Here is a 24,465-nt window from a genome sequence, read left to right as displayed (position 1 = left end):
CTTTGTGTTACTAAATTTAAGTGATAGTGCAGAGCTGCAAAACGATAAAGACACTATAAATATTGTAAGTTCACAGATGTAGGATTTAGTAGGTAATTCTCAATTATATGGCTTCAACAGTTCATCTTTTGGAAAAATTTGTGTAGCAAAATGTGAAGCGGAAAATGGACAAATTATCATAATACAGATATCTATAGATGATTGGCCCGCTTGATATGAAAAGTTGTGTTCTGTTCAATAAAACAAATCATCATCAAGAAAATAAAGCCAAAATAAAACTTACACATCAAAACTTAACCTCACAAATTTTGCCAGTCTGTTTACCTCTAAAAGCGGACGTATTTGCAGTTGGAAAAATTAAACCGTACAGAACAGTGTAAAGTTTGAATTTCCCGCCGTTTGACACGAATGACATTTGTTTATGTTTAATCGGGACATAATTGAACATGTTTGTTTTCAGCAAAGGGTGGTTTTAGATATTTGTTTCGAGACTAGGAATCGTTAAGTTATTCTATTTTTAATGTAAAACATTGCAAAAAAAGAAAAAAGGAATGATTTTTTGGCTCTAAATTTTAGGTTAGCTGTCAACATGGTCCAATTAATCTACGCTTTAAAAAAGCACAACAATTGACGATTTCCAACGCCTCCCCAGCCCAGGATTTCATTTGAACGCGATATTGAAATACAGATATTTGTTGTTTATTTAAAAACAGCATTGGTTTTAAATAATATTAATTATTTATGCCTTGCTGCTGATTCCTTCAAGTACTATCTATCATCCATAATAATAGTTATAATTTATAGAATACATATTATGTACTGAAAATAGAAGTTTTCACTTCTGCCGTGCGGTCTTGAGCACACACTCTTTTTTTTTATGATAAATAGATAATAGTCCTCCGTTGAACTATCAGGCAGCGCTACAAAATAAGAAAATGTGTTTGGAACTCTGCCGCAGCTGTAACGAATTGTTCAGCGAGTTTGGTTAGGTCTCACGTAAATCTCTCCCAATTTGGACTTCCTAATGGACATTTGCGATTAGCTGCTTGAAACGGGAGGACCGTTCTCTGGTATTTTTTGATCGTTAAAGTGGAAATGCAAAAACAAGTGCATTTCGTGTGGAGCATCGTACACTTGACAAATAATCAGAGTAGAGGAATGAAAATAAATTCGGAGGGTGTACTCGAGCATGATGTCGAGCAACGGGGGTGGAACGAGCAGGATTCAAAAAATTTCATTTGTGCGTTCGGTCTTTGTAAGTCGCGAGAAGTTTGAGCCATTATCGATGTTTTAATTGGAAGTTTAAATGGCGTGAGCGATAATCTCGCTCAAACATGCAGCTTTATTAAGTTAAAATAATATCTGAACATTTTTATACATTATAAATGCAAATACTCGTTCGCGTTGGGAATTTTAATGTTTTTCACAGTCACGATTGGTATTTCTTTTTCGTTGATAAAACGTTATCTCGGTGCTCGACTCCTTTTGGGCAATCATCACCCGTTTGTTCTCTCGTCGACTGGAAATCGTGTCGCATTTGCATTTTTAGTACTATTACATATTAGAAACTAAAATTCATAAATAATTGATTCCGGTGTCGTCTTTAAGAGGTTACAATGTTAGATATTTGCATATAAATGCGGCTTAGTTGATCTATCGCGGTCCTTCGCAACATCGCTACCGTATTTACATTTCATTACTTACGGTTTTAGGTCATGAATAACTTGACAATGTATTTCATGTGAATATGTAAATTTGTCTGTTTTTAGATATCATTTGCTTCAAGTCAACTATTCCCATTAGGTATTTTTATCGCCATAAAAAATTACAACGAACCATTACACTCATTCCAAAATCAAAGTAAATGTAGCTGTAATGGAAAACAAACTTTCGTGAAGTTCTCTACATACACTGGTCATTATAAAAAATATATCCAATTCTATATTTAGAAATCTTTGAAGTTGAGTCCACGTTTTGTTCAAATTAGCGCTGTTGTTCTGCGGGGCAATTTAATTTGTACATTCAGGTGCCTGACGCTAAGTCATCATTCGGATATAATAATTTCGTAATTTAACGCGAATCTGGCGTGGGAATGACATTTTTCCGTTAATAACACCGAAATCCCTTTCAAATAACTAATTACAAACAACGAATCACAACAAATTTGGCTGTAATTGTGTTATAATTCCGTTTCCACTGGCATAACGTCTGTTATTCCAATAAATAAGGGAATTAAACAGCTTATTTTGCACCGGGCCCGGGTGAAATTCTAAACGAGATATTTTCAGATATTCACCCCCGCGTGCGTACACAGCTTTACGCGTTTTTTTTTTCCATTTCGAATGTACGCGCCTTTTGTTTCTTCTCCGGCCTTTGTGGGAACCGTACGGGAGAGCTTCAGGAAATAATTAATTTTTCGGTTCGTCTTTTCAAATGTCTTTTTCAGCTCTTGCGGGTTTTTGATTAATGGATTGTTGTTGATCTAAAGTCACAACTAATTTCCTTGAGTGAATGCGTTTTCAACCGGTCTCTCGGCAAGATTTTTAATGTCTTTGTAAATTAACGACCGAAGAAGCGCTCGAGGTATTGCCTAATCCATTTTTGCCGTATTTCTTAATCGAATTATTCATAAAAGAGTTGTTTTTTTCTCGTCGTTCGTTTCGGAATTACGTAACAAAAACGTGGGTGGCCGTGCTCTATTGACAGATTGAAATCTGCAGGGGACACAAATGTTCCATTTTCAATAACACCTCGTCGGAGTGTAAGCGCGGACATGGGTTTCCACTCTGGTGCGGTCAAACGGCAGCCATTCAACATACCTTTCACTGCAATATGGGTGCACCGGATTTTAACATAATGAGGAACTCTTGCATTCGACAAGGAAAGCGCCTTCGGGAGCGCACTTACCGCGTAAAAGCTTCTTGCTTCTGGCTCCTGAAAAAAACTCGACGGCGCTGTCAAGGCCACAATACGGTTAATTAGAGTTCCAGAAACCTAAACTCGACAATGAGCGTAATTACGGGTCTTCAGAAATGGAGTTTTTTGAAAATTACGGTCTTCGCTTTTAAAAGGAACAGCTGTACCAACGTGAATCCGGAATTTGTAGGCACGCACGTGTTAAATACTCCGGGGTGAGCTGACATGAATTTGTAAAATTAACATTACAAGCACGTTAGACATGCATTCAGCATTAGTCTTGTTGAAGGAGCTGAAATACATGCTTTTGTTATAATTTAATTGCCAAGTCTGCACCGTAATCGCACTGTATAGTTAGATCACCGATAAGATAACAGCAATTTAGCTAAAATAGAAATTCGTGTAGAACAGGGGAATTACACGGAAAATCAAATAAATATACATTTAAACACATGACACATATATTTTTTTCCTACTTATCACCTCGATTTTAAAAAATTGCAACATATCTTATCTGTACTACGTATCACACGTATCAAGATAGGAGTATATGTTTTAATGAGGCAGCAATTCATGTAGAATTGGGTAAACTACGCAGTAAAATAAATATCTACTGATTAACGTGGTACTTCACATTTATTTTGACGAATATTCGCTACACTTCAAATATATATTATCTATATTATTAATTTTTTATTTTTAAACGTACGCTTATATTTACCTTTGTCATATCTGAAAGAGTTTTTTATTTTGAGTTAGGTGATGTAGATATAATAAGTAGATAGATAGATAGATAAGTCAATGATATTTCAGAAGAAATCGTTTGAAATTTGAATGATGATTTCGCAATTAATTGGAAAAGCAGGCTCAGTTTATAAGATTTAAGTCACTGCCAGCGCAACATTTCTATGTAAACTAAATTGTCAGAGCCATTTTGATTTGAGTAATTTAGTTGGCAAATTAACTTTGATATGTCATCCACCTGTGAGTGAAAGACAATGAGCGAAAGTGAAGTGAACGAAAGAGAAACCTTACCCACTGGCAACTATGGATACAGACTGACTTTTTCAGATCAGAGAAAAACACGTACATTTAAAAATTAAAAAAATCACGTCTAGTAAACTTTAAAACTGTTCTAATTCGATCAAAATGTAGTATTTTATTAACCCATTTCGATTTACAGATGGATCGTTGCGATCGGATCTGTAATAAAGTAATACATTTTGTCATCCACCCCTGTATACCTAGATAGTAACAAAAGGTTTTTGACACTTGTGCAATTTTCTTGAAAATTACCTTCTCGTGCAGTGTCGATACAATAAATTTACATCAGACTAGATGAAAATGTCACGGACCCTGATGCAAACTATAGCAAATGAATTTTTGACATGAATCAATTTTTCATTTCATTATTTATCATTTTATTTTTCAGGGCTGAACCTTACCATTATTATTTATTCAGTCAGGTTTGGAAAATTGTTTATTGATCAGCTCAATATTCTTTAATATCGCCTGAATAATAAGTTTGTGTGATATTTTTTTAAAAGGGACAGAATGCGAATTACCTACTTTTATTTAAAATAGAATTTGCAGATGGTATCTAATGAAATGTATTTTAACTGATGGGAGCGTTCGTTTGAAATATTTTATGAAAGCACGTGCTCAAAGCACGTTTTTTAGATTGTTATCGAAAAGTGAGACCTATAGGCGCCCCCATTGCGAGGGGTGAGTGATTTAAACGAATTTATTTTTGCTGCCGTGTTTACTCTTCAATAGAGTAATCATAAAATAATAAAGAGTATTGCAGTCATTATTCGATCAATTTAGCGTGGATCTTTTAAGGGAGGAATTAATTTATAGCAAGCTGGTGGGATAATTTGTCTTTATCCGAAGAACAGAGTTCAACGTGGTTATTTCAGTTTTTTCACGCACGCTCTTAATGGGTTTTTGTGTGTTCATACATTAGATTTAATGCGGTGCTCTATTAAGAATTCATGAATAAGAGGGAGTTATGAGCATCGAAGAGGCACTAAATCGGAAATTACCGCCTTGCACCTTTGCATATGGCAGTCGGAAGAGTGCAAACGTAAGCAGAATCGATTTGTTGCAGAGTTAGTAGTTTTCTTTGGCGTGTTTGCTCAGTGTGAACCGCCGCTTTAAGAGATAAGTGATGAAAGTTTTTCCATTTTCAAATTAGTTTAGTGTTGCGAGTGTTTTTCTTTCCCTCATTGGGATCGAAGTTTTACTTCCAGGTGTGAGCGTTAAATTTAAGTTATTTTTAAAGTAATTTTCTCTTTCTTGGTCGACAAATTGAATTAAAAGAGAAGCCGAAATGCTTTCTATATATAGAAAATACAGGCCTCGATACACGCGGACAATTCAGTTTTTTCTTTCAAGATTGTTTTCGCAGAAAATATCTTTTATACCAAATAAGCTCTTATTGGCTTTATGTCATAATCGAATGTTTTTCATCATCAGAGTCAGCTTTTTATACAGAGCCTAGATAAATTCGACCAAATTGAAAGAAATTGAATCGAGTTAAGGCTTGTTTTGCAAAATCGTAATATGTAACGTGGTGGCAGTGTTTCAAAGTGGCATTTCTGGTCTGGATTTGATGGCGATTCAAAAGAAGGGACATAATGCTCATCATGTTTCCATTGAGATCGTAATGAATGGTTGGCTTGTTTTGATTTTAGTTGAATTAACTGCATTGATATTAAATAACGGCATCTCCGACGTCCCCACGTGGTTAATGTATGCAACCGGCGTCGCTATCAATTGAAATTCTCGGTGCAGCGCAATAGATTGGGACAACGGTAATCTCGCTTTGCATCTCTGTTATTACTGCAATTTGCGCGAATGTGTTGCAGCTTATTATGGAATAAAATGCACTTCTCTGGGGCGAGCTGGACAAAGAATCGCGGGCTGTATTGATTATTGGATCCAGCGGGTCTCGGATTTCGTCAGTGAGCCGCACAGATTGCAAAAAATGCTCCACCGTTTATGGCCGATATGCACATGCCATTGGCGACTCGTTTTCCACCACAAAATCAAAATTCACTCCTCCGACCCCGTCCTAAAATCAATCGAGCAAGGATGGCGAACGGTTTCAGAACTTCCAAAGCGAATCGCATCCATTCATTATTAATAGGTGAATACGGTTGCGTGAAATGATTTTAAACTTCTTCCCTGCTCTGCAACAATAGTCCTGGGAAACGTTCCGCCTAGTTTTTCGCAGTTATCACAATTATGTCATTGTCGATGATGGAGTTTCAGCTGTACAGAAATTCCAACTTGACGCCGGTCGGCTTACAATTTGGATCTCAAACGGAATTGTTCATGCTAAAAGCAAGAGCGTTAGTTGCTGTTCCGAAGTGTTTAGGGCTTTTTCTTTCACTTCTGACTACTTTCCTTCGCAATTTAACGTTTTTTTTTCGCAGGGCTTTTACTAACGACGTTCCGAAATTTAACTCGGCTGACTAAAAGTTCTTACATCTCCCCACACTTTGACAAAGCCAGCCGATGCTGCTACAAAAGGCGACAGGATTAGAGGAATTCGGATTCTCTAATTTAAAATCTGATTTATTCTGCCTGCAATTCCGCTGCATTAAATCTGTTGGTTTCTTCTAATGGAAATCAACCGTGAAGGGATTTCAGAAGATTATATTTTACGTTTTATTGTCCTTGTTACATCTCTCTTATTGATTAATACGGCTGCAAAAGTTGCTGCCCCATGGAGAATAAATTTCAAACCCAATCGACGAATTGACGCTCGCTTTCCGCTTTTCATTATTGCACTCGAGCAAATAAACGCGATTTTGTCATCTTTGAACCACTCCTCATTTTGCTCACCGGAGATTTTCATTAAATTTTCTCGACGAACATAAGGTATTCAAATTTCAACTTAATTTAAGCATGATTTATAACTCAGAAAATCCAATCGACGCATGAAACACAAAATTCACAATCTAGGTCCTACCTCTTCGATTGTTTATCTTCTACAATTTGTTTAGGGTCTCCGAGGTAAGACAGTATTAGGTGGTGTGTTTAGTTTACAACTCCTTTGTTCAAACAATTGTCTTACGGCTTCAATATATTCCCTCGTTTTTAGACGTTGAATGTGTTACCGTTGTTTTCGCCGAAGCATTTTTTACTCAACCAGTTTCTTTGATGTATTATTACACATATTATATTTATAAACATGTACTTGCTTTTCATCTTTTTCTATTTCAGTAGCGTGATGTAATAAACTTTTAGAATCTACATTTGCAAAAGTTGTTTACTGTTATTTCCGTTGAAGGTCAATTTTGTTTATATCATCAATGGCTGTTTACCTACACCACAGCAACGTAGTGTAACACTTTCATTTTCCATTATCTTAGTAAGCACTTCCCCGGAAATCATTCCATTATTGTTTGCACATTGGGACTCATTTGGGACATCAGATTAATGTTGATGCGAATTTCACACGTTTCACCTGGCGCCACGTTCGCCACCTCAAGAATGCGTGATTCGTCAAAGTCAACAAGTGAAGAACGGTTAAAAGAAAAAGTTCTGTTGCTATGCCACGGGCTACGTTTTTTTTATGGACATCTTTTTTTACTTGGTCGAAATGATTTAGAGGTCAAGAAAGGACGACGACGAGTTGTTAACACAGTTGTGTGACGGGATTGACAATAAGGATGGACCTAATGGACTTCCTTGCGGCACATTTGTAAGTGTCTTGTGTTTATTTTCTGATGACGGCGCCAGAATAGCGGATTTGACTGTTCCATGGATTCATACATTAAACATTAATAAGCAGTTGATAATTGTGTGACAGGTCCGGAAACCAGGGGACATTTATTGTCAGAATTATAAACGCACCTTTCGACGGAATAGATAAACAGACAAGAACGAACGCCAAGTCGATAACAATCTTCGAGGTGATTGCAAGAATGATAAACACTAACATATTTGGCCCGTTTTCCTCAAGTCCATGTAAATTTGACCCATTCTAAAGCAGTCTTTTATTGCTGCTCCTCATTTTTGTCGATTATTGCTGTAAAGAGTAGAATTTTGACAATAAAAACTAATTCCTCTTCATCGTTCTAGAAAGTCGTAACATTTTAATATTTGAATAAATTCTCGATGTAAATGAGCAAAGTTTAGAAGTGTTTTTGGTGAACAAACCGCGAAGTTAGTGAGCCAAAGACAGATGTTAAATTTTGGAAACAGTTATGTACAGCTCGCTGCATAATATATGACGAAGTTTGAAGAGGTCCTGGTTGTTTCCCTGTTCGGCTAATTAACGGCGAACTTTTCCGAATTTTCGCGAGAAAAATCTTGGCCGTCTCGTCTCAGCGAATCACTTTGTTGGCAAGCATGATTGCGCTTCAGAAAAACATGTCTCGAGAATGCTTGCACGAGATTCCCTGCATTTTTCTACATAAAGATTGATGTAGCTCAAACGACTATGGTACCTTACAACATTCTGTCAAGTGTAAAAAGTCTTTTATTACGTAGACTCCGATGTCTTTAATCAGGGTAATGGATAGTTGAAGGTCTAACACGGCGACATCTACATCCGTTTTCTGTTCGTTCGCTGCGGACTTAATTGCGAAATATGACAATGGCCATTCTGTGACGGCTGCGACTTAGTGGTGTAGAACACGACTGACACCGGTACTTCCTTGGCTTGAAAAAAAATCCACTCGCATTAATTCCTTCCACGTCTTCTGATAATTTTTTCTTTGTTGCAGGTGAGCCCGTCCGTCTGTTTTCCATTTGCGCGTGAGTATCGTGGCTTTTCAACGACGAATTTGGAAAATGCGTTTTAAAGAGTGGCATTTCGCGAGCCTCCGCCAGTTACGTCCTCCGGAAGCGTTTCATTGGGGCATAAACAGGAAAATCGCGTCTATTATCGAAAATATCGTTGTTTTAGTGGAACCGAAACGGGCCACTTCTTCCGCTCCGCCAGACAGGGAGATTCGATTTGCTGCATCGTCCTCGCTCTATGCAGATCGCTGTTCAATTTGAATGACATCATTAACGTTATCGTTGGAATTGCAAAGCGCCTGTGTTGGATTTATTCGGAGTTTATGGCGTTTTCGTCCATTACTGTCGGGTGTGCAAATATTTAGAGTCGTAAAGCTGCTGCCGTTGTTTTGTTGGTGGCGGCGTCGGCGGTCGATTCGAAACAGAACTGACCTAATCACGTTGCCGATTTACCGCCGTATTGCCAGTTGAAAAATTCCCTCGACATCTGGTTCAATCCCCCCCTCAATAAAAATGTTTTCGAATTAATATGGCGATTTCCGTATTTTGTCTTCGGTCCGCGTCTTCCGCGAGGGGCGGGCGCCATTCATTAAATCGAGATATAAAAGTCGATGGTCCGCAATTATGATAAGTAATTGGTGTAAGGTTATTGCAGGTAAGAGGCCCGAAGTGCCCCATAAAGTGGTCGGGCGTTGTTCTGGGGCTCACGTTCCGCCTGAAATTACCGTCGGGGGCGAAGCAAGATAAACTGTCAATAAATTTAAATTAAACGTTATGTCTTGATTTGCATGGTTGTTTATGTCGTATTCGCGTTTATTAGCGGAATATAAAATTTATCGTCAATAAAGCTAAGAGCAGAGCTGATTATTTTCCTGTTTGTTACAGTTTTACGTTTTCGAGCGTACCCATTTCCATTATGCCCGTTCTAGGTACATAATAATTGCACGGTAATTACGGGAAGTGCCGTAAAACCGGCAAAATTGGCTAATGTTTTGAGCGTTTGGGGTGTGCACGCGATTTTCCGATTCTGGATGACCGCTTCTCCGAGCTGAACCAGTGCCAGATAAATATCGTAAAATGCCGCTGTAAAATATTCAAGTAGCCTCTTTAGCGGACTAATAAAATTAGCATTTTAATTAAATCTGGCCGATCCGGAGTTCTCTCAATCGGAAAGTCTAGTAATCGGAGATGCCCGACTTGCCGCAAACTCGAATTTATTTATGATTGTCTGCATACCGAGGGCTTCCGAATGTTTTAACCCCTTTTTTTTTGCCCCTCATTTGGTCTCAAATACGCGAAAGCGATCACCCTCGACCCTTCAAGACTCGATCGCCGTCCGTAAACCTCTCCTCTAATAATTGCATCAGGCAGAATTCTTTTTTCCATCATTCGGAAAACAATCGTTTCCCCCAACTCGGCCTCATGCACTTTATGGGAAAACTTGAAGCGCTGCCATAAAAAAATGATTGAATATGTCAAAAAATCCGCCAACGAAATAAATTATTATTTACCAAAATGGAACGACAGTTTTATTAGTTCGGAGCTTTGATAAATCTTCCCGTACAACTTCTAGTGAAGCTTTGGGAAATTTTATTAGAGCATAATTTATAAATGTGAGTGCTTTCTTGCAATTTTTCTATGCAGCATGCAGCAGCATTCAGTTCACTTGCTTTGCTAAAGCAGTTGAGAAAATTTAATTTTTACTACTGAGTTGCGCATGCATTAATAATTTTAAATTTCAACTTTTTCCACTCCCGAAGGATGCTTAGTCTGTATTGAGATATTAATAATGTGGAATTAGCCATTAGTTACACCATCACGAATATTTCTTCTTCGATTTTCGAAGGTGTGACGTGCATCTCAGGTCATAACCTTTTGCTTTCATAACATATCTCAAAGATTTAAATACTTTTAATACTAATGGAACGTTTAATACTATGATAACGAGGTCTTCTATCTTAATGATGGTACTTTTTCTCTCTTGAGCATCCGTTTTATTGAGGTTTTAACATATTACATGTTACGAAAACAATGTTACAGCGTGTTGAATTTATTTTACGAGAGTGGATCAGACTAGCAAGGAAAAAATAAACTTGAAAAATTAGACTGGTTCATGTAACGGGAGTTCAAATGAAAAGTTCATCATGTTGCGTTTTGCGAGTGTACCGTGTCACAGCAGTGCAAAAATGACATCTTTGCAATTGGGCTTGTCGACAACGTAGGCAATGATGTATTGGTGTGCATTTAATGCTGTCAACATAAAAAACACATCTAACCTAAAATTTTACAGATTGGACATCGCTGCGACTTTCGTCAAATTAAGAAGTTTTGTATTCAATGTAGCCAGAGACATGTCCTGCTCTAATTTATAAACCTTTTTGACAACCTGGCACTCACATAACCTAACTTTCGTCATTGATGAACTTTTCAATTGAACACTGGATGGATTGTAGTGCAGGGGACTTTTTGGGTCGTCTTCGGCCGTGTCAAACTTCTCGCGATCCTGGTTCAGCGAGGTGAATTTTTATTTTGGGTCGTTTGACACGAGGTAAATTCGTCTTTCCATAAACAAATCAATATGGGAGAGCGGCGTTCGGTCGAAGAATACGGTCGCAAGGAGTAAAGTTCGGTGTAAAGTAAACCAAACGACATGAAATTTAATGCAATTGTATTAACTGCTCATAAAAAATGTAATATCTTGTCGTTTGCTTGGAAATATGAGCGTATATTCGGCGTACAAGCCGTGGTTTAGGTTTCCTTTATTTCTGGTGATTCCGGCCGAAGCCACTGGCGTTATTGTTTTGGCGCGTTTCCAATTACAGTTTAATGTAGTTTGGAAAAGGGTTCCCAAACTTTTAACCTCTCTGGATCTGTATACTTGGTTATTTAGTTACGGAAGACTGGTGATGCAGCAGTTATCTGCGGCTTCAATGTATTATCCTTCGACGGAACTTCGGGAGATTATTAAAAATGTTCAAACTTCGGCTTAGAGCCTGCGTAAAAAGTAAATTTGTGTAAAATTCCGCAAAGCCGGGCGTCGAGTTAAAGTGAAATTTATAAATACCGCGCCACGACCGCGATCGATTGATGCATTTTTTATTTGGAAGGTAAATAACGGTGCTGTTTACCTATCACTTTTAGGAAATTGCGCCAAGACCCAGAATGTGAACGGCTCGATTGAAATTTGTCGAGTTTTTCGATTTGGAACCTCAAAGTAATTATTATAATTTTTGGTGTGCGTCGTACTTGTCCAGTCAGATTTAGTGCGATTTCGTTGGTGCTCGTTCAGCCGAGCTTGTCAGAACTTGACTAACGATTCCCCTTCATCTTCCTCATTTTTCTTTTTGTGTTCAGGTCTAAGAACCAGCTTTTTATATTACTTGCGGATCACGATAGGTGTTGGCCTGAAAGGGACCCGTTTCCCACCTAATATTTATGGGAACTTATCACTTTTTGTTCTGTAATCCCATCCGAACATGCCAGATATGGGTGGACCCAAAAAATGACCCTCGCGTTGTCAACACTGAATACTAACAAAGCGTTTCTTTTATTGCCCGGTTATATTTTCAATTTTTCGAGGACAGCTATAGTGGATTTCCATCTGAATACCGTATCGATCAAATATTTCCACGTTATGGTTTTAGTTTTGTCGTAGTTTGCAATATTTAGTTGCCGGTCCGACCTAAATGAGAGGCGTTCTTGTAAGCCGACTGTTTTGTTCGCTGTAATCTTATCAATAATTCATGCGAAATATTCCGCAGGAAAACAAAATAAAGGAAAGAAATTGTCGAAAGAACTTAAATCGTTGAAATATTTATTGTCCGGTTTAGTCGTCGACGTTGCGAGTTGTTTTTCGGTGTTGTCGATATGACATAAACTGCAACTCGGATCGGCCGACTTCGGCCGAGAAAAACAAACAAGAACTAATCCGAAAGCTTCCATGTATCAATTTTTATGCGAATCAACTTTATGTAAGGGGTTGTTTAAAGTCCCCAATCTGTGAAATGGCCATTTATCGGTGGAGCTATAGGAATAAAACTGGCGACTGTTTAGGGAATTATTGTCTGCTTTAGTGTCGTATCGTTTTATGGGGTTTTTAAAGGCGCCGAATAATTGTGAAAGGGTGGCGTACACACATGTGTGCGCGCGCGCGCACACAAAACTTTGCCTCCATTGACGGAATGAAATGTGGCCAAACATGGGATGAAGATAAGCCATTGCCGGTTCTTTATGGACCGGCAGAGAGTCATTGTAACGGAGAATATGTTGCGAACGTTCACCTAATCGAGGGAGGTGAACACGGAATGAAAACACTGCAACGCGAGGGGGGCGGATAATGTCCCCGGTTCGGCCGGATGTGGCCGCAGTAAGACAATACTTCATGCCAAATTCGATGCCAAAGTCCTGCCGTGCCGATAACTCAATAGCTGATTTATGACCCAGATGGAAACTGTACACTGCACCGACATTCGCGTATAATGAGGCCATAAAACTCGATACAAAAGTCACCGCTTATAGTAAAGCACCAGTTGTAGTACTTTTCCAGAGCGACCGGGCCAGGATAATACCCATACACTAGTGCAATACAAGCTGTATCCATCTAAACTCAAATAACCGTTGCAGAGCTATTCTTGGAGCGATCCGCGTCTTCCGAGCCGAGTTAATTTCGGAATGGAAGAACAAAGAAAATTACTTTTAAACAAATTCGCATCCGCACTTGTTGACGACGTGTTCTCTCGCAGGTGTCAGGAGAAACCGAGATGTTTAAGTTTTCGACATACATACCATTTTTTTTTTTCGGAAAATGTTTTATTCGAAAGTTAGACACGTCCGTCTTGCAAATCAACTTGTTATTGTAGAAATCGTTTGCGTCTTCGCTTTGTTAGGAATATGTGTCAAGAGTAACGAATTAAAATGGCATTCTTCCCTGCCACTCGACAATATTATAATTTAAAGTAAACACTCGTGCAACACAAACGACTTTGTATTTATCACATGGATAGGTTGCCGTAAATCAAATTGGCGCGAAATTACATTTCAATCATTCGAATGCTTGTGAAAGTTGGTAATTGGTAGTGGCTATTGTTAGGTCGTTCAACCCGACATTATAATAACAAAGTTAGTCCATCGTTAATTATTATGCTGATGGTTTACTGATTTGCCAATCATCTTTTGTCTGGATGTACGTATTTCATTTAGTGTGGCTTGCAAATCGCAATTTCAATAGTTATTTGTATATTAAGGATGCGAAATCGTACTTTGACGAACCGAGAGAAAAATTGTCGCCAAGGCCGCTTTGCGGCCGAGGCAAGACAATCGCGAAATCGTCAAAGGATTTAGTAGCCAAGGTGTACACAACATTTTGTGTGCAACCCGAAAATTTGTAATTATAAAATGAACAAGTAAAATTTCCTTCACTGTCAATAAAAATAAAGTCGGCCTACATGTCGCCATTTATTTATTGTGTAAGGTAAATGTTAAGTTCTGTTATGCTAGGTTGTATCATCTGCTCCTTTTTAGGTTATTTTAATCGTGGAAATATCAGGAGCCGTGCAAAGACACAAATAAACCAAAATGTCTGTTGATGACATTCAGGAAATGTTACGAGATATTTCTCTTTTTGATCGGTGAAAAATTAACCAAAATTAACCTGATTCACATGTGTATGTTTGATATAGATGATAGATCGATAATGGGGATCTTTCTTATCGACTCCGCATGCGGCTGTCTCATTTGAAATTGGCGGAAATTAGTGGCCGTCCCTGACACAAAATCAAACTTTAACTGTAACCAATCCAGATTTTGTAAGATTACACCGGAAATATGCAGATAGATATGTTGTAATTGTGATAATAAATAAATATAAAAATGAGTTTTACTTTTACGGCCGTCGTCAAGGCAACGGCTGCGAAATTCAATTTCGCGGCCTGTTGTACGCACGCGAAGTGCTCATTTCGCGTACGGTTGCACACAAAAATATTTTGCGCCGGCGAGAGGGCAGTTTTCTGGGTTAAGCAGATTTATTTAATAAGTGCGTTGCAGAGAGTTCCAACATTATCAAATCTTCCCTGGTAAAGTTGAAACAAAGTTTTCATCTGGTGGAGAAGTTCTAATTAAAATAGAGTCCAGAGGAGTAATATACCGAACATGGGGAGCTGAATACAAAATAAAAGTAGTAAAAAATTTATAAAATAAGTGTCGGTTTGATGTTTTCCCCCTTTCACTGCAGTGTTCTCACGGTTGCTCTCGTGCTCGTAATATTATTTTGGAGGTCATTTTCAGATATTCTCAATTATGTAAGAAGTTGTGATACGTCTCTTTTGTAACATACAGTCTTTTTTCCGTGCTCCTTTTACGTTCGGCTTTTTAAAAACGGAGTCTTAAATTTTTGATGAGCTTTTCAAACGGTTAATTACCCTAAAACTTTGAGGAATTATTCATTAACCACCACGTAGTTGTAACGATTGATTTAGCCGTTAATAATTCATCAGATATGGATTGTGCAGCGTTGTGTAAGTTGGTTGTGGTGTGTTTGAAATTCGTGAGTTTCATAATCCGGCAGTTTAGGTCTAGCTGGCCACAATAAATAGCCCCAGGTGGAGTCGAATACGTACAACGTGGGGGTCTAATAAGCGGTTTTATCCCGTAATTCAAAGCTAAACTGCTTTGGAGTCTAACGGTTCGTCCTATTTTAGGACAAAATTATGTTCAATTTAATTAACTTGCCCGTGGAACATGTCGTGTCATAGTGATCCTGCGAAGGTCCTTTTTATGCGGGTTTAGGATAACACCAGATAAAAGGGGGTGTCTCTCACATTAAAGTGCGGGACTAGATAGACGAACTGGTGCGGTGATGAAAGTGGTCGAATTACACCGTCATAACTGCCGGCTGTAAAGCAAAACTGCATTCTAATTGCCGGATTACTCCACAGACACAGCAGCTTTGACGCTTCAGCGCACCGCCACCAGCTTCTTTCCAACGAAACATAATTCATTTAATCGCCACGTAAAAAGCTCATCTGCGACGTCGCGTATGTGCCAAACTTAATTGGCTTCGAATATTTTAACAGCTCCGAGAATAGAACGTCAGAATCGGGGATGCGCACTTGAGATAAAAAATACATACGTATAAACTTTCTTCGTAAAGCCGGGCTACAACCGGGCATTTCTGTGTCTTACTACTGGAACGTGTTGGCAATAAGTTGTAAAAACGCTTGGCACGAACTGTATATTTTACATACAACTTTCTAGGGACGCGTAGGTTTCACTTTCCTGTTTCTCTTATTGCAACAATTACTCCGGCGGCGCATAAATATAAACGAAAAGAAAAAGAAATCGCTGCTGGAACTTTTCCTTTATTTTTATTTTCGTTTCGGTGCCCACCAGCTCTCTTTACGACTGAAGTAACAAACCAAATCAAGGGCAGATTAATTCGATTCACAATTCGATCACCTGTCCCGGCGCATCCACCATTTTTCGCCAGTTGTTTATTTTCACCGAAAACAGATAGTTAATTAACGTTTTCTTCAATTTCAATGAATAATTTATGCTGACGGTAATTTTGGAAAATGTTGGCACCCCCGGGGGCGATGAAGCTTGTAATTACTGTGCGGCGCCCCGCGAGGAGAATTTAATTTTTAAAAACAGGATCAGGATCAAATCTACAAGTTCGGGGATGCGGGCCTTCGATTAGGTGAATGTGGAAACCAATCTAACATCGAGATCCCCCTTGATGAGATGTGGGCCGGATCATCTGGTGTTTTTCAAAGTAAATTATGAAACGTGTTTCATTATGTTAATGTGGTGAAATATGTAACACACCCGTCCATAAAAATCGAATCGTTTTCATGTTTCAACATGCATAATTCATTATTTTCGGTTCAACAGTTGTTTCCCTTTCCTAACAGTATTACAAACTTACAACAAAAGCGATCTCCGAGTCCTGCAAAGCTCGAGACGCGTAACGCGCGCTTCACTATCGTCGACTTTTAATCATAATAATAAATCACGTCGCAATTTCAATATATTTGAAAGGTGAAATTTCCCGCACGATCCATTATGACCGTATCGCGTATTGTTTGTCGGTACGTCGATTGTATTATATTTAAATCAGGACAAGACGGTCTCTCCCACAAACTCATAACGGACTACTGTGTGCATGCACGTTACAACCGCCGCTCATATTTTATGTGTAACTGGTTTTGCAGTTTGGTTTACGGACAGTACCGTTTGTAAATGAAATTTATAGCCGAAGCACACGTTTTCATTTCATTTCAATGTGTGGTATGATGCATCGCCGAATTTATTACGAAAATTTTTATTGTGGTCTCGAACCGGGAAGTGTCAGTTGTGCAACGGAAGATTCCGCCGCACTTGGAGAAACAAACCGTGAGCGATGATAATTTCGCAATGGTGCCAGCGGGAACTCGCCTTCGATGCCATCCAAAACTGTTCAAATTGGAAGCGATTTTCCCATTGTTCATGCACCAGACACAATTACATAACCATCATCAAGTGTATTGAACTTAGCTAGAGAAACACATCACAAGAGTAATTTCGGCGACGCCCCGCATATCCACAATACAAATTATTCGATATAAGTTAGAAGCAGCGATATCTCCACTCCGTGATTCATTGTTCATTATCCGTGAGCTTTAATGAAACAATGGGGCTGCATAGCTTTATTAATAGGAGTGACAGCTAACGGCAGGCATGCTTTATGCCGACGCTCCACGTCTATCCAGTTAATATCGCAAACTGCACCGTCCGTTATTACTTCTACCTGTCCGTTACTCTCTGGTGGAGGATCGCGTGATCCTCCGATAAGAGATAGCCGTTGCCTCCAAGCAAAGACTCGCTTTTTTACATGATTGATGTATTCAGTTCGCCACGTTTTTCGAGAGTAATGTACCAGAACCGTACTAAAACACAACGCATCGTTCCATTCCGTAATGGGTTTTTATCTGCTGGTTAGAAAATTGATATTTCCCCTCCGACGTTAAGGTTCTGGGCATGTATTCTAGTCGACTCACGTTGAATACGAGGCTTTTTTTATTGAGAGATTTTGCAGCGAATGAATATGGCCGCTCTGCTATTCGACGATTCGGTAAAAGTTTGATCGTTTTACATAAAGTCATTTTACACCGACTGGATCTTGGCAGATATCAAATCGAAAAGCTGTAGCGCATATTAGAAACCATGGAGAAACTCCGTTATTTCTATCATTTTTATCTCTTTTATACCATCCACGGTATTCCGATCGCATTTTCGCAGGATAATCGATATTTAAATCGGATGTGCGGCAAACATTCCTACTTTACTCTTCCAAAAGGTACCGACAGCAGGAGTACGGTGCGGTGCGCGTTCTGATCTTGATTTCGGCAATTCTCTTCTGTTGCCAACAATGGGCGAGTTTCCCAGATTTCTTCTTTTGTTCGTGGGTGTTTTATTTCGTTGATCCGAAATTATTTTATGGTCTGATTCACTGGTACACGTGCCGTGTCGAGTTTGCACTGTCACAGTTCAAGAGTTTCGTCCTTTTCCCTCTCGATGGTACCGTACCGTGGTCGAGGTTTTGTCCGCTTTTTCTTCTACCGGAATATTTTATTTGAATATCTCGTTATCTAATTAGACGATTATTTAAAAATTACGGTGCTATTCTACTGATGAAAGGATAATGTATATTTATAATGAGATAGCCCATTGTAACTACATTTTTTTATATCACTTTTATGCTAACAACGATCAAATCTAAACCACGAAATGTAAATAAGCAATTAAATTCTACTGCATTCATTAGTATGATCGGGTTTTCTTTTATCCTTTGGGAAATTTTAATATGCATTCAAAATGTAAATTAAATATCTAGTTTCTTCCGAATGTAAATGCCCTCTTGTTTACATAAAATTACAATCGTTGTAACACTCCTTTGTTTTATTTGATAAAAGTCTATCTGCCGGATATGATATTGTTCAAAATCAATTCCCGTCCAAGGCTGGCAATGTGTGTGACTCGATGAATAATTGACAGGCTGGCGTAAATGGTTCAGTAATTCTTCGGACCTTAGCATTTATGTAAACACTATTTAACAGTTACTGGAGACCGTTATTATTGAAACAATAAAGGCATGTCGCTGGAGCGAAATATTTCTTTTGTTTCGACACAACGTGGGTGTATGAAAAACTTGTAGAAAGTGGTTTTTATCGTTTTTGGCTGAATCATACGACAGACGACGTCCATCATATAAGGCATTCGAACATTTCGCAATCTTCGTCGAAACCGAATCCGCTGTCAACGAGATTGAAAGAGGATACTTAATGAATGATGAAATTGTAGTTACAGGTATGGTATCGGGAAAGAGAAGAGGAAGAAAATAAACGAGACAAAAGCAATTTTCAGAGTGAACGTATCTAAAAAGAGTTTATAGAACGATATCCTTTTAGCAGTAAACTATAATTGTCTTTGCTGAGTCGAGGAAAATACAAGGTTCTTAAATAAAACTTTTCAACTAGTTCTAAATAAAAGGATACGTAGGAAACAAGCGCCGACAATAGCAAAATTGTATTTCAACATTTCCTATCCGACTTCCTCCCGCAATTACTGTTTATTCTGGAAAGTGATCTAGTGGGATTTTGCTTGAGATCGGGCTAAAGTGCTTCACGTCATTTATTATTTCACTTTAATATGAAACGTTCGACGTAAGAATTTACGGCGCAAGATTTCGACGTCGAGCTTAAAAGAAATCCGGTAGCTCGTGGTGGTGTTTCCTTGAATTTCACGTTCGGTTTATTCTGCCCTCGGTTGCGCTTATTTGCAAGCCTGCATACTAAATGCAGATTTTCGAACGGCGCTTCATCAGAGCCGACGAGCTGTAACGGGGGCGTGTTTTCTCCTATTCAAATTTCTTAATTAGCTATTTAGATGTTTAAACTGGCAAAGGTGGTGAGACTCGAGAGGGGTTCCTGCCCGACGACTCTCTGCAAACAGTTTCTTTGCGATTGTTCGTTGTGTATATTGAAGTGGTCGTAATCGAATTAGGTTGATTGTCGATAAGACGCCCCTCGCAGCTGGCAGGAGCGGGAATAAATGCGTGCATGCCTGATGAGGACCATCTGCGTGGGGTGCGTCGCGATTCTTATTTTTTCGAAAAAGAAACGAGTCGACTTGGGCGTGTATGGATACAGGTCCATATATTTGGCAGGCGTAAAGTAGGTTCACCACATCGCCGGATCCGATGTAAACGATGAGCAAAGCGATGACATAGTGCGTGGGCGGGGTTGCGAAGAAGGCGATATATGATCCTACCGGGTCGCTAAAAGCCCGCAAGGCCAAACCGCTATATAAGCCACCACACTAACGTACCCATATCTCACTGTATCCGGTCCCACCACCATCCTCCCCGAGATCTGTTAAGGGAAAAATCGCCGAATTAATGAAACTGTCGCCCTACGAGGAGATTATGAATTCGTTGATTAATTTGTTGGTCGAGCAAATAAAAAAAAAACCTCTTACAAGATTAATACTCGTGATGGTTAACTGGAACGGAAACGATCAAGATTGCAGGAAGGAGCGAGTAGCTGTGATAATGGCGTAAACAGCTCTCCTATCTCTTGAACCAAACACCAGGAGAACAGCGTCGTGAGATGCGACTTTTTATTATTAATTTGCTGCCAACGTGCACAACACCATTCGTATTCTGACACAACGCGCCCTAATAAACGTATATCTGGAAGAAAGTCAGGTTAATTTTTGTGTTCAATCGTTCGGTGTTGTTGGGTCACTCTTTTTATTGATGTTTTTGACTTTCACAATAAATTTCAACGCAAGGTAAAGTTGACCAATTCAAATCATATACGAAACCATGCATGTCAAAAAAAATCGGTCGTTGGTGACGATCAATAGAAGTTAAATACAAACTTTTTTTATAATAATAATAATAATAATAATTTTTATTCGTACACCACCCAATAGGTAGAAGAAAAGTTTCTGTTTTTGAGATATCAAGCATTGAAAATATGCTGGAAATTTCCAGTATCTTTTTTCTTTTTTTTTTAATTATGTACTCAGTAACGAACTGAAAATTTCGAACAAATTTTCAATGCTTCATATGTCAAAAACAAAAAGACTTAAATAAATTCGGAATTGAAGGTCTTTTGGATGAAATTTAAATTTTCTATTCAAAGATAATTGATATTGATCAATTCACTTTTATTAAAAGTGTAAAGTCAATCTTATCTGAAGGCATACATCATAATTGGAGATGGTGTCTGATTGGTTAATGATAAAAAGTAAACATTTAAAAAAAATATTGTTGATTTGTACTTACTTACTCCGTGTGATTATTTAAACAATGACGCAAATGATATGATACCAAAGTAATCTTTGGACAAATTTCATTTTTTTAAAAAATAAATTCAAGATAGAAAAGATTATACCGTGCGATCAAATAAAAAAAAATTAGAGTAGGCGAAAATGGTGGTTTGAACCAATCAAAACATGAGAATAGCACAATCCACTTAACTCGATTTTTTTTTAATTGATCGCAAGTTACATATCGGGTGTTTTTTTAAGTTTCACCTCATAGTAGGCGTTGAAGATTGTGAACGCACTATACAAGTTATGGATCACGGATCAGCTGTTTATAAATCTTACGTTTTACACGAGTGGTGCGTTCACAATCGACTCTTCAACGCCTACTACGAAGTGATTAAAAAAAAAAAACACCCGATACTATTTACTATCTAAATGGCATTTTTCTCATGGTACTGTCATTTTTTGGTTATGTGTTTTAGTTTATCAATAATTTACATGATCATAGAAAAGATATTGTGGTAACAGTTGCGAAAAGTCTTAATTTTACTAATGCGATTGCACTTCACACTCGTGAGAAATTGATCACTTTTCCGCATTACTACGCAATATACCATTATAATTACATACTTCGATTATATTTATATTTTTCGCTCTCTGTTTTTATTTTCTGCTTACGTGTAGTGGATGTATCGAGGAAGAAACAAAATTTTACAATAATTATTTCTGCAAACATGAGTTTATTAGACCATCTCGTATTGCTCGGGCCGATTATTAAAAAGCATTCAGACGTATTCGGTTACGTCGTGCACCACCCACTTCACGTCTTGCATGAACCTCGATCCATCACTGTCTTTTGTTAAGTGCGATCAATTTGTCCGCTTGACTTTGTAGTTTCTCATGACTCAAAAAAAATTTGTATTTCCGGACGCAGGATGACCATCTTCAGTAATGAAATCTGGCGAAGTTGGATAATGCTCAGCTTTGGAAGCGACCTTGTTCGCCGCTTTGTAATTTGCAAATGAGATGACGGATGGCGTTGGCAAGATGAGGAGGAACCCAGCCAGAGTTCATCCACGTGCAACAGTCGATTGTTCTTTTTCACTTGGTTCCTTTGTCCACCATGACCGACTCCTTTTATCTGGTTGTCTTCACGGTCGAGTTTCGTTGCCTAATATAATTTGCAACAACTCCGGGTGAGTGACTCTATTACCACCAACAGAGAATATGTCGCGAGGACGTGAGCACGACTTGAAATTGCGTACGGAAAGAGCACGAAGCGTGCGGTTCTTCCTGGTCGTGTTCCATTTTGGTATGCACAACTGCACGCACCCGCGAACCAGTCAACGAACTGGACTTTATACATTTTCACGGCTGCCGAATTGAAGATTTCGTCGTCCGAACAATAAATGTCATGTGAAAGACGTGCGTACACAGGAGGTCAAAGGATTCGGCAGATATTCCTGCTGACAACCAGTCGCACCTGATTTTTATGCAAATCTAACAGGGAATTTTGCCCAACAAAATTCACATACTGCGCAAGTTTTTGAATTATTACGAGAGCCCACCTTTTAATCGTTGCACTTTGCCCACTTTTAATTGGATTTGTCTATTGAAACGAAACCTATTCAATTTAAGTCAGTGTGAATCATGCTGTATTGCAACGGATCACTTCAATTTTAATTGCAATAAATAGTGACATTATGTTAAATGTTGTTATGACCACACGCACGATAACATCCAGTGAAATAAAACCGTATAATGGGACTGGTGAAATTTTAAAAGTATTCGGCCGTGTTACCGACACGTTTCAAAAACACATTGGTCTTGGAAATGGAATACCTATTAAACTTGCTACTTTACAGCAATCAAAATATCGCCGCTATTTTATACACGAAGCCATAAAATTCGCACATTTTGCGTAAACAGCCCATTGTGGAGGTTATTGCACTCTCGTGCTAATTTAACAATGTTGTGAACGACTGTTTGTTTTCACACCATTTTTGAATACTTGCGTGGTTTATTTTTATCCAGCATACGTTGTTAAATGTTTCCTTTGTACATGTTTTGAAACGACCTTATTTTTTTATTTTTGCAAAAATTTCACGAAATAGCGGTAATGTAATAATTTTTCCATGGGCTTTGAAGTGAAATCTGCACTACTTGCCTCCTTGTAGAATATGGTCATCATCTTCGTTCTACTAACATTCGGTGGGTTTAATTTTATACATTTGTCGTTAAGATTAAGATTTATTGCAGACAGACATCAATTCAAAAGTGGAATATTAAACGAGATCATGTAACTGGCGTTCTCTTTTCTCTTATCAACGCTGAATCTATCGCGAGATTAATTGACATCTGGCAGACTGGGCAATCAAAAATAGATGTCTGGGAATTATACGCATGTGACAAAAAATAACATTATGTAATTTTATGGTTCAACACTCGTATAAATTAGAAGATTTGTGATTTAAATTTATTTCAACAATGGTTCAGCTTTGAAAATAGTAATTCCATAAATGGTACAATTATAACACAATCATATCTTTTTTCTAGTTTAAATATTTATATGTGTCGTAAGGTGTAATGCCAATCCAAACAACAAAAAGTTTTGCAAAAAGCCGGCATAACGACTGCGTTAGGGTTTTCCAGCGTTATCCCGTCATAATTGTAGGCAATTATGCACACATCTTTTGAATAGAGAATAATAAATATCTTTGTAAATACATACATACATATGTATATCAAAATAGAAAATAAACGTTCTTTGGAACAGGAAATAAATAAGTGTTTCTTTAAATATGTGCATAAAGAAATAACAAAAATCAACAGACAGAAATGTTAAAATACATACGTAGATACCCAAGTAAACAAATTATCTAAAAACAAAATAATTCTTTAAATATTAGCGTAGAAAGATGGTGACAATAGCAGTTGTTTAAGCAGGTGCAGTAGTGCTACAGATTAAAAAGAATAAAACGAGAACAAAAAATCATAATTTTTTTTTCAAAAAAAGCAAAATTTACCTAACAAACAACCAGTTCATTTGCTTATTGCATGTCAAGCTTCTATGACTGGCACATTTTTTGTGTTGTACTGTTTTGTGTGTTGACTAGCTTATATGACACAAATTATATAATGTCTGAAAGCAAGCAGACACAATTTACTTATTTATACAGAATATATGTATTGGGTGATTCAAAATGATTGTGGATAAATATGGCAACTATGTACGAAAATTTTGTGGCAACTGTGTGGATGGGGTAGAGTTGACATTTGTATGACATTTCATATGCGTGCATTTGATTTTTTTTATACCATTGCACATTAACTTGACAATTTTCAAAATTGCGTGACTATGAACTGTCAAAGAAATGTTAACTCTATCGTGCCTACAGAGTTGCCACATACATTTTCGTACATAGTTGCCATATTTATCAACAATCATTTTGAATCACCCAGTACATACTCCCACACATGTCA

The 24,465-nt window shown here is 38.1% G+C and overlaps 1 protein-coding gene across 4 annotated transcripts in view; it reads left to right on the top strand.

The window, feature by feature from the left end:
* The window catches only part of LOC138135976 (max-interacting protein 1-like), a 136,454-nt gene that overhangs the window by 46,472 nt on the left and 65,517 nt on the right, over positions 1–24,465 (top strand). For 2 of the 4 annotated variants that reach the window (XM_069054992.1, XM_069054989.1), the window contains exon 3: positions 21,917–22,178. The exons of the other annotated variants lie outside the window; for them this stretch is intronic. In XM_069054992.1, the coding sequence (XP_068911093.1) occupies positions 22,009–22,178 (170 nt within the window). In that variant the 5' untranslated portion in view covers positions 21,917–22,008. The remainder of the gene's footprint in view (positions 1–21,916; positions 22,179–24,465) is intronic. 4 annotated transcript variants of the gene reach the window in all.

This window comes from Tenebrio molitor, chromosome 7 (assembly GCF_963966145.1).
Source record: "Tenebrio molitor chromosome 7, icTenMoli1.1, whole genome shotgun sequence".
In the NCBI taxonomy this organism is placed as follows: domain Eukaryota; kingdom Metazoa; phylum Arthropoda; class Insecta; order Coleoptera; family Tenebrionidae; genus Tenebrio; species Tenebrio molitor.
Note: the sequence above shows the minus strand (reverse complement) of the source record. Positions and strands in the feature narration are given on the sequence as shown.